At 44.7% G+C, this 15,874-nt stretch overlaps 1 protein-coding gene across 2 annotated transcripts in view; it reads right to left on the reverse strand.

Annotated features, from left to right (window-relative positions):
- The window catches only part of Slc7a14 (solute carrier family 7 member 14), a 162,697-nt gene that overhangs the window by 69,204 nt on the left and 77,619 nt on the right, over window positions 1-15,874 (reverse strand). For both annotated transcript variants that reach the window (XM_045130361.1, XM_045130360.1), the window contains exon 2: window positions 7,628-8,078. In XM_045130361.1, the coding sequence (XP_044986296.1) occupies window positions 7,628-7,931 (304 nt within the window). In that variant the 5' untranslated portion in view covers window positions 7,932-8,078. The remainder of the gene's footprint in view (window positions 1-7,627; window positions 8,079-15,874) is intronic.

A 15,874-nucleotide genomic window follows, 5' to 3' on the forward strand; every position in this document is an offset into this window, starting at 1 on the left:
CACCAATTTAATGAAATAAAGAAGGCAATACAAGACATAAATAGAGAAATAGAAATAATAAAGAAAAACCAGTCAGAATTACTAGCAATGAAGAACACAGTTAATGAAATAAAAAACTCTGTAGAAAATCTCACCAGTAGGATGGATGAGGGAGAGGACAGAATATCTAAGCTAGAAGATCAGGTGGCAGACCTAATGCAGTCCAACAAAGAGAAAGACAAACTTATAGAAAAGTATGAGTGGGAATTTCAAGATATTCGGGACACTATGAAAAGATCCAATATAAGAATTCAGGGCATAGTAGAAGGAGAAGAATTCCACTCCAGAGGCATAGTAGGCATCTTCAACAAAATCATAGAGGAAAATTTTCCCCAAATTGGGAAAGAGGTGCCAATACAGATACAGGAAGCCTTTAGAACCCCAGCCAGACAAAACCCAGAAAGAAACTCTCCTCGCCACATTATACTCAAACTTCCAAACACACAAACCAAAAAACCCAAATAAAAATGGGCTATGGAACTAACTAGAGAGTTCTCAAAAGAAGAAATACAGGTGGCATATAAACATCTAAAAAATTTTTACATTCCTACCCATCAGAGAAATGCAAATTAAAACTACTTTGAGATTCCATCTCACTGCTGTCAGAATGACTACATCAAGAAAACAAATGACGTTAAAATGTTGGTGAGGATGTGGAGAAAGGGGAACCCTTTACACTGTTGTGGGAATGCAATCTTATACAGCCATTGTGGAAATCAGTGTGAAGATTCCTGAGGCAGCTAAAAATATATTTACCTTATAACCCAGCTATAGCACTCCTAGGCATATATTCTAAGGACTCTTCTCACTACCTTAGAGATACTTGCTCAACAATGTTTATTGATGCTCTATAACCAGTCTAGATGTCCCTCAACAGATGAATGGATAAATAAAGATGTGATACATTTACACCATGAAGTTCTATTCAGTGCTAAAGAAAAATGAAATCATGAAATTTGCAGAGAAATGGGTGGATCTGGAAAGGATAATAATACTAAGTGAGGTAATCCAGGCCCAGAAAGCCAAATGTCACATGTTTTCTCTCATATGTGGATCCTAGTTACAAATGTTCAGACTTGTATGTGAGTTGGAGCAAAAATCGGTAGCAGAGGCCAGTAAGCTAGAAAGGGTTATAAGGGAGGGAGGAGAGGGGTGGACTTAGGGGGATGTAACTGTATATATGTAAATAGATGGACAGATTGCTGCAGGTGGAATGGCCTAAGTGAGGTTAAGGGAAGAGATTGAGTAAAAGGAGTGTGAGGGGAGGGGTAATCAAAATTCAGGAAATTGTGAATAATCCACATTATAACCTAATTTTTTGGATAATGGCATACCCAGAAGCCATAGATTGTTACTAGAGAAATTTCAGTGCCAGGGATGAATTGTTGGCCAGGGAGGTCCCTGATGACTCCAAAACATTACAGGCTATTGCCAAGGTTCTTGGTTTCCCTCCAGGAATAGATTATAAGACCCTATTATTGAAGACTACACATGCCTGGGCTGCAAGGTCATTGAGAAATGAAACAGGATGAGCTGAAAACCTTCTCATTGTAGACCAGCTGACAGAAAGCTGGAAAAAAGCTGCACTGCATTTAACCCTATAGGAAGCAGAAGTCATCAGTGGTAAAACAATGGACACTGCAAGTCTCAAGTTTGACCAGCCAGGCCAAAATGAGCCAACGGGTGCAATAGTGGCATGTCTGTTATGGGGAAATCCAACTGCTCTCTAATTGGACTAGAGACCCGCTCTATGGGAGGGAATACGTGCCTGGTACTGAAAACCTAATCAAAAGCCTATGGTGGGGGAGGTCATGAGCATTAGGAGTATAATGCCTGCACTTGTCTGGCTAAATGCATATATTATGTTCACTAAATTTCCCTGCAAGCACTATACTTAATGTTCATATCCATATATTAATGCTACTCTCACTTTTGGCTAGAGAAGCTTCTTTTTTCAGATGGTAGTGACCACTGGGATGACCCAAGTAGCACTATAGTGCTGAGAAGACATGATGGAGGAATGTTCAGCACTGAAACATCTCTATCCCATCCTCCAAGGCTCAGAGTCCATTGCAAAAGAAGTGGCAGAAAGAATGTAAGAGCGGAAGGAAGGGTAGGACTGATTACGATGCAATCAACCAGATAGAAATTGGCCTTGATATCCATGACCTCTCAGTGCCTAGCACTATCTTCACAATACCTTCATGATAGGAGGAAAAGATGATGACATCAAAATAAAAGAAAGACTAATGGAGAGTGAGAGGGAATACGATGGAGTGTGGATTTGTGAAGGGGAAAGTAGAGGAGGGAAGGGCATTATCATGGTTTATTATCTGCAACTATGGAAGCTGTCAATAAAAAGGAAAAAAAAAAGAAACTAGACCGATGCACCTACCATGAAGAGATACTTTGAGTTAGTTATTATGCAATATAGCAAGCATATAGGGTTTTGCACAAAACAATAATATCCACTTATTTAGTGCTATGTGCTAGGCATTGTACCAGGTTCTTGGTGGGCCTCTCATTAGTCTTCATAACAAATTTATGAAGTGGATATTTTTATGTTCAAAGTAGAGAAACCGAGACTCAGAGAGTCATAGAACTTGCACTAGGCCTCAAAGCTTGTCAATAGCTTAACTAGGTTCCAAGCCTGAACTGAACTGTGTTGGTTACTGTACTACTTCAAACACTGCTTTCTAAATATCTCATTTCCTGTGGTCAGCCTTACTTTCTTAATATTTATGTCAATGATTTCTTAATCTCATTAAAATCTTCAATTTTCATTTGTCCTGCTTGTTTTCCTTTTCTTTTTTAAAATTTCTTTTACTTTAACATTTTTATTTATTTGAGAGAGAGAGAGAGAAAGTGGAATGGGCACTCAAAGGCCTTTGGCTGCTGCAAACAAACTTCAGATTGCATATGCCAATTTGTGTATCTGGTTTACACGGGTCTTGGGGAATCAAACCTGGGTTCTTTGGCATTGCAGGCAAGCATATTAACTGCTAACTCCTCTCTCCAGCCTTCTTTTCTTTCATTTTTATTATTAATTTTCTTTTTTTTTTTTTGAGGTAGGTTCTCACTCTAGCCCAGGCTGACCTGAATTCACTATATAGTCTCAGGGTGGCCTCGAACTCATGGTGATCCTCCTATCTCTGCCTGTTGAGTGTTGGGATTAAAGGCGTGCGCCACCAGGCCAGGTATTATTAATTTTCATTAGCACACAAATTGGTAGTCTTCACTATGACATTTTATTCAGGTATGCTGATCTTCCAGTTTTCCTGACTTGTCATCACTCTTGCTTGCTCTCACGTTCTCAGCCTCTCTGTGTGATTCCACAAGGTCTCTTTTTCCCTTGCAAATACCCTCAGCCTCATGACTCCTTTCTCTCTCTGCTTCATAAGAGCTAAAGGCAGGCACTCATCTTCTTTACTTCATTCCCAGTAATGATTGCCAGAGCTAAACATACAACTGAAGAGACTCAGTGTATTTCAGGCAGCCAGGTTTTAATTATGGCCAGAAGGAGAAAAGGACCATGTATGAACAAAAGTGAACATAAAGGAGAGCTTGGTTATTGTGGGATGGAGAAGTCATGTGAAGTTTGGTCAACTTTGAGACTATATCAGGATGATATGGGAGGAGAAAGAAGATGGTGAGAATGAGACTTTTCTTATTTTAGTGACCAAGTATCATAGCAGTGAGAGGCCTGGTTGGAGAAACCTGCTATAAATACACTAATGTTAGCATCCATTAGTTTGGTTTTGGCTCTGGCTGCAGCTCAGGAGGATTCTGGCTGGCCTCAGCAGGGAGATGAGATGAGTCAGATATAAAGTCTGGAGACGTGCTAAGGATGGGAGCGTACATAGACGGGGAGAGGCAGGTGTTTTACTTCTGGCGCCTGGTGCAGTGGTCACAAGTTACTAGGCAATGTCAGGGCCCATGATGGCCAGGTAAATATCTAACAACAATTCCTCAAAAATCAACAGCAATGTTAGCATCAAACACATAGTTCCACCATAGCTGATTCAACAATGTGTGATATCACTTGATGGTGAGATTATAAAGAGGTATGAAACATCAGGAGTCTAGGCAGCTGGTCCAAACTGGATTTAGCCACCCCTGGTTGGCTGATTCTGCGTTTTTGATCCAAGCATTGAAAAGGTACAGATGATACAGTGCTGAGGACAGGGCAGGCTCTCAGGATGTAACTGGTTTCTATATATTGTATAGCATGTGGAAGATGAGACCCAGGTGATGCACACACAAGGACTGTTATGGTCTCAGGGTTGAGTCCATCTAGAATGGTCTAGAGAAAGTTGTGTAGTGCTCATTAACTGGGCAAGGGTCTTAGGTATCTGTCATATGCCATTTAGTCAGATGTCTGCCCTTTGCCCTGCCATCTCTAATCTATTTTACAGTGATAACACTTCCATTTATTTTTGTGTATGTATGTCTTGGTATGTGTGGTACATGTATGTGGAGGCTGGAGGTTGATGTCAGGTGCCTTCCTCTGTCATTCTCCATCTTTTTTTTTTTTTTTTTTTTTAAGACAGGATCCCTCAGTGAACTTGTAATTTACAGATTCTGCTAGACTGACTAGCTAGCAAGCCTAGGGATCCTCCAGTCACCACCTCCTCAGTGCTGGGATTACAGACATGCACCACCATGCCAAGATTTTTTAAAAAAATTTGTTGTTGTTGTTCATTTTTGTTTATTTATTTGAGAGTGACAAACACAGAAAGAGAGAGAGAGAGAGAGAGAGAGAGAGAGAGAATGGGCGTGCCAGAGCCTCCAGCCACTGCAAACGAACTCCAGATGCGTGCACCCCCTTGTGCATCTGGCTAACGTGGGTCCTGGAGAATCGAGCCTTGAACCGGGGTCCTTAGGCTTCACAGGCAAACGCTTAACCGCTAAGTCATCTCTTTAGCCCAACCATGCCAAGATTTTTTTTTTTAATTTTATTTATTTATTTGAGAGCGACAGACACAGAGAGGAAGACAGAGGGAGAGAGAGAGAGAATGGGCGCGCCAGGGCTTCCAGCCTCTGCAAACGAATTCCAGACACGTGCGCCCCCTTGTGCATCTGGCTAACGTGGGACCTGGGGAACTGAGCCTCGAACCAGGGTCCTTAGGCTTCACAGGCAAGCGCTTAACCGCTAAGCCATCGCTCCAGCCCATGCCAAGATTTTTTAAGAAATATTTTATTCATTTATTTGCAAGGAGAGAAAGAAAGAATATGGGTGCACCAGGGCCTTGAGCCACTGCAAAAGAACTCCAGATGCCTGCGCCCACTTTATGCATCTGGCTTTATGTGAGTACTGGGGAATATAACCCAGGTTGTTAGTCTTTGCAGGCAAGTGCCTTAACCGCTGAGCCATATTTCCAGCCCATGCTAATTTTTTTTACATCAGTGCTGGGGAGCCAAACTCAGGTCCTCATGCTTGTGTGGCAAGCATTTTCTGACTGAGCCATCTCCCTGGCTCCATAATACTTTGGAGACCTATGAATTCATGAAAAAATAATATTTTGTCAGTAGAGGAAGATACTGTGGATTGCAGCTCTAGAGAAGAGGAGGGAGGGGGGCTGTAGATGTAGCTTAGTGGTTAAGGTGCTCATGTGTACTGGGTTCAAGTCCCCAGAACACATGTAAAGCCAGATGCATAAAGTGATGCATGCATCTGGAGTTTGTTTTTAGTGGCTAGAGGTGCTCATTCTCTCTCTCTCTCTCTCCTTGCAAGTAAATAAATAAAAATAAAGAGGAGGGGAGGGAATAGGAGAGCCGCTTCACAGATTGCCAACATGTATGCCTTGGCACCTTACTTTAAAACTTAAAAAAAATTAATGTGTGCAAGACCTGCATAATAGGAGGGAAAAAAGGAGAACATCAAAACAGAAGAGACCCTAATTCGAGAGAAGAAGAGACTCAGTAGAGGGAGAGGGAAAAGGAAGGACGGTGGGAGGGGATTATGATCATGCATATTGTTTACACTTATAGAAGTTGCCAATAAAACGTTTAAAAACTTTGTGTGTGTAGAGCATGTGTGTGTATGTGTCCATGTGTGTGAGTGAGGGCATGAGCACACCACAGTGCGCTGTGGAGGTCAGAGGACAATTTTGGGGTCTGTCCTCACTGTTCTACCACACTTGAGGCAGGGTGTCTCTGTCTCATTCTGCTGCTGTTCTCTTTGCTGTACTCACCAAGAGCTTCCGGGGAATTCTCCTGTCTCCACCTCCCTCCACCTCCCACCTGGGATGTCCCTATCAGAGCGCCAACATTACAGAGACCTGCTGAGGCTTCTGGCTTCTTATGTGGGGGTCTGAGGATCAAACTTGGGTACTCGGGTTTGAGTGGTGAGTGCCACTGGGCAGTCACCCCAGCACCTTACGTTTACACAATGTTTTGTTTTCTTAGTCTGCACATGTGTGTGTGTGTGTAAGCCAGTGGATAACCTTGGGTATCATTCCTCAACTATGCTGCCCACCTCTTTTTTTTTTTGTTTTTAAAGACAGGGTTTCGTATTGGCCTGGGACTTGCCAATTAGACTAGATGGGCTGCATGTGAGTCCCCAGGATCTTTCTTTTTCATTTCTGCATTACTGCGATTGTAAGTGTGCACTATCATATATGACGTTTTTATGTAGGTCTGAGTATTGAAGTCAGGTCCTCGTTCTTATAAGGCAAGTACTTTACCCACTCAGCTATCTGCCCAGCCCCTAAACAATAAATTTCATGACTCTGGCTCAAAGGACAAGCAGGGGCTACTAGACCTCTCTGGAGAGGATCAGGCCACTGAAGTGCTTAACCAGATGGGAAGTTTTTGTTGTTGAGGCAAGCCCAACAGACTGGCCTTTTTTTTTATGAGAATGAGAGAGACAGAGAGAGAGAGAGAGAGGGAGGGAGACAGTTGGCGTGCCAGAGCCTCCAGCCACTGTAATCAAACTCCAGACATGTGTACCCCCTTATGTGTATGTGTGAGCTTGCACGTTTGCATCACTGTGTATCTGCCTTATGTGGGACCTGGAGAGTTGAGCATGAGTTCTTAGGATTTGTAGGCAAGTCCCTTAATCACTAAGCCATCTCTCCAGTCTGGTATTTGTTTTGATTCTTACAGTAGTTTTCAATCTCCTAGCCTGGCTTTCTTCTCCTTGGGATACACAATGCCAGTTTTAAGCTTATCAAATCCCAATAATTTCAGAGTTATTGACTTGCTATTTTGTCGTTCTGCCTATCCTAATTGTATTGTCTGCCATTCTCTTATGACATTGAATCATCTTCCAATGAAAGCGAGGGGGAGGTTAAAGTAAAAATAGGGCCATTAGAATGTAACAGGGAATGAATGAGAAGTTGGCCATTATCTAGGTATTAGAATAGATATTTGTATTAAAAATCCAAAGAAAATGGAAGCTGCTACAATTGGGTTGCAACCCAGCCCCAATCTTCCTAGTGGTGAAGGCAGAAAGAAAAAAGACAAGTCACATCACTGCCACCAACATCATAAAGGTTATCACTAAATGTTCTAGCAAAGTAGGATGAGCAGTAATCAGGCCAGCAAGTCCCCTTGCCACTGGCCTTCCTTCTCCTGAGACACTTACCTGATAATATAGATGCAACAGCAGCAATGATGAAGGACACAATGACACCAGGTCCTGCCATTTCTTTGGCCACCAGGCCAGACACCACATACATGCCAGTGCCCACACAGCTGCCAACTCCAAGAGAGATGAGGTCCACAGTGGTGAGTACCTGGGCCAGTTTGGTACCATGCGCTGAGGTAGCCCCAGTTCCCTCTAGCATGGATTCCACTGGTTTAGTGCGCAGGATCCGGGAGTGCATGGCATACCAGGCAGCCCCCCATTGCACCCTCCGGGGGTCCAGTGAGGCCAGGAAGCCACTCATTTTAGCAATGGACTTTCACAGAAGATCTGCTGATGGAAGAGGGCTCTAGCAGATTTAGTGGATGGTCTTGGAACTCACTGAGTAGAGCTTGTCTTTTCAGGAAAGGTCCAAATGGACCCAAAGCAGCCTTGCCTTGGGCATGGATATCTGCAGGGAAAAAACACAAAAAATGGAGATGATGAAGACACGTGGGAAATGAACCATGACTTGGAGGCCAGGGCCTACAGCCACTGCAATTGCACTCCAGATGCATGTGCCACTTTGCGTGTATGTGCGACCTTACATCACCTTGTGTGTCTAGTTTATGTAGGACCTGAAGAGGTGAACATGGGCCCTTAGGCTTCACAGACAAGTGCCTTAACCGCTAAGTCATCTCTCCAGCCCTTATTACTTACTTTTATGTGTATGTGAGCATGTCCCATGTGTGCGCATGTGTATGTGGAGACCAGAAGACAACCTCAGGAATTGTTCTTTAGGAATATCATCTACCATTTTTTGAGAAAAGGCTGCTCATTGGTCTTGAACTTGCCAATTAGGCTGGGCTGGCTGGCCAGTGAACCCCAAGAATCCGCCTGCTTCCACCTCTCTAGCACTGGAATGACATGTACCACCACATCTGGTTCTCAGGATGACATGCGGGCTCTCATGCTTGGATAGCAAGTACATTACCAGCTGAGGTGTCATCTCAGCCTCTGTGCCTCAACTCTTACGTGCTTCTTGTTTGGTTTCGCCAGGACCTTGTTTGTGATGCTTGGGCATATTCTTTGGGGACACAATAGGCACAAACATTATTTCTTTTTTTTTTTTTAATCTAAAATGAGGGGATGTTTTGAACTTGGCTTTCAAATAAAACAAATGTTTTGGGTATTTTTTCTCTTTTAAAGATTAGGTGGTGAGGAGTGGCACTGGTGTTTGGGGATGGGGCTGCTAGTATAAATATACAGGGCACTGTCCCACATCTCTCGAGGAGCCTGTGTGACATTTGTGTAGGTGTTCATCTTGGTATTGATGATCTGTGCCCAGAATTCAGTTCTGCTTTATGCATCAGCACCCAGGATATTTTGACTCTATAAGGACGTTGACTATCCCAGGAAAGCAACTCTAGAATGAGTTGACGAGAAGTTGCAGTTAATTTACTTTGGATCTTCAGAGGAGTTTTTTTTTTTACCATGGAAGAAAACCGAGGCTCCCATAGCAATGCCACTCACAGTACTGTGCCTCACATGCAGGAAGCACCTCTCTGCCAGCCTGCCACTGAGAACTGGCACATCTGTCACGAGTCTTCACCTGGACATGCCTCTGCGTTTTCATACAGATGTTAGATATAGAAGTTTATCCATGGATTTTTCTTCAGGCTACTAAAGAGATGTATAAGAACATATTTATTATAGTAGGGATGTTCGACCTGATTGAGTTGAGAACCATGGTATTAGGCTGGTGTTTGGTTGAATTAGAAAATGCACATATTTCATGGCTATTGTCTTTGGAAGCCTGAAGCTTTGTCAAGTTTGAAGCATCGTGAAGCATTAATTTCAAGTACTGTACTGATAACCCCAGGGTATTTACATGCATAATAAGTGCCTGGCTACATAGTCCATGACTATAATTGTTTTTGAGGCAGGTTCTTGCTGTGTAGCCTGGCTGACCTTAAATTTGTGATCCTGATTATCTTCCTATGTGCTAGGATTACAGATCTATTCCATGACACCTAGTTTATTAATATTATCAATTAATACCACTTAGCACTTAATGTAGCACTTAACTGTTCCTGAAGGCTTTGCAAACACTAACTAATTAAGAAAATCAGGTGAAATGTGGCAGCTTGGGTCACAGGGTTTGGGCAACAGCCCTTCTGGTTAGGCTTCCTCCTAGGCTCTGCGTGTGTGCACTCCTGTCCTTCCTCTTCTTTCATCCTTCTTTTCTCCCTCTCTGCTTCTACCATCCCATCTGCCTTCTCTCTTCCTCATCTTCATCTTCTTGTTTCTTCTCTTTAGATTACTAAAACATAGACACACAAATACCAGAAGGTTGCTAGACCAACTCCTTGGATGAGGTCTTATATGAAAATGAATGTAACTATTTAATTTACATTCATCCAGCATATACAGAGTACCTATGAAGTGCCAAGTATGGGGTTAGGGTCAGAACTGCATGGTGTGGGCCTTCCTCTGCTAGAGCTTTCTGTTTAGGATGGGAGATGAAGGACATCCACACCAGAGATGGAGCACATCCACACCAGACATGGAGGGCATCCACATCAGAGATGGAGGACATCCACTCCAGAGATGGAGGACATCCACACCAGAGATGGAGGACATCCACACCAGAGATGGAGGACATCCACTCAAGAGATGGAGGACATCCACTCAAGAGATGGAGGACATCCACACCAGAGATGGAGGACATCCACACCAGAGATGGAGGACATCCACACCAGAGATGGAGGACATCCACATCAGAGATGGAGGACATCCACATCAGAGATGGAGGAGATCCACACCAGAGATGGAGGACATCCACACCAGAGATGGAGGACATCCACACCAGAGATGGAGGACATCCACACCAGAGATGGAGGACATCCACATCAGAGATGGAGGAGATCCACATCAGAGATGTAGGAGATCCACACCAGAGATGGAGGACATCCACACCAGAGATGGAGGACATCCACACCAGAGATGGAGGAGATCCACATCAGAGATGGAGGACATCCACACCAGAGATGGAGGACATCCACACCAGAGATGGAGGACATCCACATCAGAGATGGAGGACATCCACACCAGAGATGGAGGACATCCACATCAGAGATGGAGGACATCCACACCAGAGATGGAGGACATCCACTCAAGAGATGGAGGGCATCCACATCAGAGATGGAGGACATCCACACCAGAGATGGAGGACATCCACACCAGAGATGGAGGACATCCACTCAAGAGATGGAGGGCATCCACATCAGAGATGGAGGACATCCACATCAGAGATGGAGGAGATCCACATCAGAGATGGAGGACATCCACACCAGAGATGGAGGACATCCACACCAGAGATGGAGGACATCCACATCAGAGATGGAGGACATCCACTCAAGAGATGGAGGGCATCCACATCAGAGATGGAGGACATCCACATCAGAGATGGAGGACATCCACACCAGAGATGGAGGACATCCACACCAGAGATGGAGGACATCCACTCAAGAGATGGAGGGCATCCACATCAGAGATGGAGGACATCCACACCAGAGATGGAGGACATCCACACCAGAGATGGAGGACATCCACACCAGAGATGGAGGACATCCACTCAAGAGATGGAGGGCATCCACATCAGAGATGGAGGACATCCACATCAGAGATGGAGGACATCCACACCAGAGATGGAGGACATCCACTCAAGAGATGGAGGGCATCCACATCAGAGATGGAGGACATCCACATCAGAGATGGAGGACATCCACACCAGAGATGGAGGACATCCACACCAGAGATGGAGGACATCCACATCAGAGATGGAGGACATCCACACCAGAGATGGAGGACATCCACACCAGAGATGGAGGAGATCCACATCAGAGATGGAGGACATCCACATCAGAGATGGAGGACATCCACACCAGAGATGGAGGGCATCCACATCAGAGATGGAGGACATCCACTCAAGAGATGGAGGGCATCCACATCAGAGATGGAGGACATCCACTCAAGAGATGGAGGACATCCACACCAGAGATGGAGGACATCCACACCAGAGATGGAGGACATCCACATTGCACCACAGGAGAGGAGGTTTGAGCTTTTGTTTTCTGAAACTTCTTCTATTTGTTTATTTATTTTTGCTTTTTCAAGGTAGGGTCTCATTGTAGCCCAGGCTGACCTGGAACTCACTATGTATTTTCAGGGTGGCCTGAAAATCACAGTGACCCTCTTACCTCTGTCTCCTGAGTGTTGGGATTTAAGGCGTATGCCACCATACTAGGCTCTGATTTTCTTATTACAAAGGAATTGCATATTTATTATGGAAAATTATACAACATAAATTATGAAAAAATAAAGAAATAAGATACTTTTCACTAGTGGTATTACTTATCCTTGATTTATGTTATTTTAGACTCTTTTCCACATAGATGTATGTATACATTGATTTGTATGGATATGCACATGTGTTTTTCATAAATAGAATGATACTGTTTATTCTGACTTAAAACTTCCTTATTTTGCTTAACATATGTATAAATATTTTCCCATCTTGATAGTTAAGAAAAAAATTTTAATATGTTCTTTTTAGTTTTACTTTGTTCATTCATTCCAGATGTGCTTAGCATCTTCTCTGTGACAGCCTACCCACTGTCTCCACCTGCTTTGTCCGTGCTCCTCCCTCCTGCAATTACATTTGCTGAGCAGAGACAAGATAATACAAATGCCAACTAGAGAACACAGTTCATCCCAAAGAGGGATAAGGGCCTTGTTATGGGCAGGGTGTGTCTCCCCACGCCCCCCAAGTTCAGAAGTGGAATTCCCAATCCTATTATTGCAAAATTGCACCTTATTTGAGAAGAGGGTCATTGCAGCTGTAGTTAGTTAAGTGTGATGGTGTCATTTATATTGGAGTATGGTGGGGCCCTAACCCATTATCAGTAGTGTCCCGTCCTGGAGAAGAAGGGTGGGATTACACACTAAACCCCTCTCAAATAATTACACATATCCCTTTAATCCAAGCTGATCTCACTCTTGGTTGGAGAATCTATTTTTTTTTTTTTTTTTTAACAGCAGACAAAACTCAGGAGATCCAAGATCCATCAATATGACAGGAAAAGATAGCCGACTACCTACCACAGGAGGTGCCACCTCTACCACCTCTGCTGTGGCCCAGGAGAAGCCGCAGAGGCGGCTGTGACCTGAGCACTGGCCCCGCCGCTAGTCTGCCTCCCGCCTCCAGGAGCATGGCTGCAGATCCCAGAGTCGATCAGACCACACCGAATCAGAAAACCAGAGACTACAGGGAGCTGAACAGTAAACCAGACTGCTAAAGACCCACCAAGACTCAGGGACCATAGCAGAAGAGGGGGTTGCAAGACTCTAAGAGCCACAGGGCGGATAGAAAAATCCTGGGGCACAGATTGACCGAGACCTTATTAACCTAACAACCCTATTGAGGAGAGCCCTCAAGGAAAGTGGGGCAGGGGTGATATAAGACCATAACCTCTGTAAAAAATTTAAAATAGGGCTGGAGAGATGGCTTAGTGGTTAAGTGCTTGCCTGTGAAGCCTAAGGACCCCGGTTCGAGGCTCGGTTCCCCAGGTCCCACGTTAGCCAGATGCACAAGGGGGCGCACGCGTCTGGAGTTTGTTTGCAGAGGCTGGAAGCCCTGGAGCGCCCATTCTCTCTCTCTCCCTCTATCTGTCTTTCTCTCTGTGTCTGTCGCTCTCAAATAAATACATAAAAAATTTAAAAAAAAATTTAAAATAAATATAACTAACCTTTTTTTTTTGAGGTAGGGTTCCAGGCTTACCTGGAATTTACTATGTAATCTCAGGGTGGCCTTGAACTCACGGTGATCTGCCGCCTCTGCCTCCCCAGGGCTGGGATTAAAGGCTTGAGCCACCACACCTGGCAAATCTATTTTTCTTTAAAGGTAGAAAGTTGAACACAGACATGTGAATAAGAGGAACGCCCTGTGATTATGAAGGCAGGGATTGGGGTGAGGTCCTTCAAGCCGAGGACCTGTTTCAAGGATGACCAGAGGCTGGAAAGGAGGCGTGAACAGATTTCTCCTCACTGTCCTCAGACAGAGCCTACCCTGCAACACCTCCATACTGGCTTTCAGCCTCCCTAAGTGGGACCCCAGTTCTGTTGCTTCAGCCATTGAGACTGTGATGCCTGTCAGCCCTCACCACTTAACACAGGCTTTGGGGGAAATAAAACAGGGTGATGGAGGCGACACACTTGTTTAGCAGGCTTGTGCTTGTGTCATAAACATAAGGACCCGAGTTTGAGCCTTACAATCTGTATAAAATGTCAACGTGGAGGAGGTGCACACCTGTAGTCCCAGTACAGGGGAGGTGATCATTGGCATGCCTAGCTGCTGGAGCTGCTGCGCAAAGCGCAGGTGAAGCATCATGGCCTGAGCTACCCTTGACAGTAGTCCTGGGCTGGGCAGATGGACAAAGGTGAGTAGTAATTGGACCTGCTGCCGAGAGAGGCTGGCGGGTGAATAGAAGCTTCGAACTTCCACAGCAGCTGCAGGAGGTTGCCTGTACAGAAGGAGGAGGGTCACAGAGGGCCTCCTGCTGGTGGAGCAAAGAACTAGTCCTGAAAGCGAAATAAGGAGAAATAGGAGAAGGCTCGCTTCTTTTAGGCTGTATCAGTCAGGAACTGAGAGGCTCAGAGAGAACCGATGCCACCTTGCCCTGGCACGAGTGGAACTCTAGGCAGGAATGGAACTCTTGTCTTTCCAAGAGACTCATCCACACCAGCTGCAGTGCCTGCAGCCACCCACAGTCTACACTGGTGGCCTGGTGGGCTGGCCCTAAAGCCTGCCCCTTCAAATCTACAAATCCATCAGCTCTTCCCTTTGCATCCCTGAATCTAATGAAAGAATACATTTTCTTATATTTTAAATTACTTAATTAGGGAGAGAGAGAGAGAGAGGAAGAGAGGGAGACACAGAGAGAATGGATGTGCCAGGGCCTCTATCCACTGTAAACAAACTCCAAATGTATGTACCACCATATGCATCTGGCTTATATGGGCTCTGGGGAGTTGAACCCTGATCCTTAGGCTTTGTAGGCAAGCATCTTAACTGCTAAGCTATTTCTCCAGCCCCCCAATACATTTTCAGTCAACTATAAAGGCTGCTTTTGACCTTCTTTGACCCTCTCTTTGCCTCTCCTCACACTGGTCACAGGGATCCCGGAAAGTGGCGGTGGGGGTGGGGAGAACAGAAGTCTGCTTCCTGGTCTGGGTGATTTTTCTGCTTGCCTTTGCTTTATACGTCGGGGTCACTTCTCACTTTAATTGCACGTATGATCTTCCTCTGGTCTCTGAATCTACCACGTGTGTATTTTTCCCTTACACTCTAGGTCTACCATGTGGGTGCTTTCCCTAACTCTGGGCCTGTTCCGTGTGTAATTTCTTTAAACTCAGGGTAACATTTATCCTCTAAATTTCTTTGTCTCTGCTTTGATATTTTCTCTGTGCTATTCCTCCTTAAGCCACCACCATTTTCCTCTTTGCTTTCTTCCATGGGCAAGCTCAGGGAGGTGTTCTCTCTACGTCACCCATGAGCACCTAGGCTCTCTCCTCTACATGCTTGTGGCTCTGCCCCAGGCAGCGCCCTTGAACGAACCTCTGTTTTCCACGTGGCTGTGTGTGTCCCACTTCCCATGGGCTTATGACTCTGCTCTAGCCTTCTTCCTAGATCCCAATTTCCCTAAAAAACCCCCACAATTTGTGATTTCTCCCCAAATAAACTTAATAATTCATAAATTATCCTTATTGAGCCCATCTTTATCAACTCTTTGTTAAAGAGAGGACACCAACTAAAAATTGGGTTCATAAACTTGTGGGACCCCCTTCTGAACCATCAAATCCTCCATCAGCCTCATAGCTGACACGGCCATAGTCAATGTAAATGGCCTCAGTGTCAGCTCTTTGAGGGACATGAATAGCTTTTCCATCTTTAGACTCATTTCTAGTGGCTTTCCATCTCCATCCAGGAAGCTTGTGGAAACTGGTGCATGTGCCCTACCCCGGAATTCTGACTTAACTTGGCAGAGGCGTGGCTACATACAGGGATATATGTGTGCACGTGGTGTGCGTATTTGTGTGTGGAGGGCATTAATGTGTGTTCATGCTCTCTACCTTTTTTTTTTTTTTTTTTGGTTTTTCGAGGTAGGGTTTCACTCTAGCCCAGGCTGACCTGGAATTCACTATGGA

Source organism: Jaculus jaculus, chromosome 11 (genome assembly GCF_020740685.1).
Source record: "Jaculus jaculus isolate mJacJac1 chromosome 11, mJacJac1.mat.Y.cur, whole genome shotgun sequence".
Lineage (NCBI taxonomy): Eukaryota > Metazoa > Chordata > Mammalia > Rodentia > Dipodidae > Jaculus > Jaculus jaculus.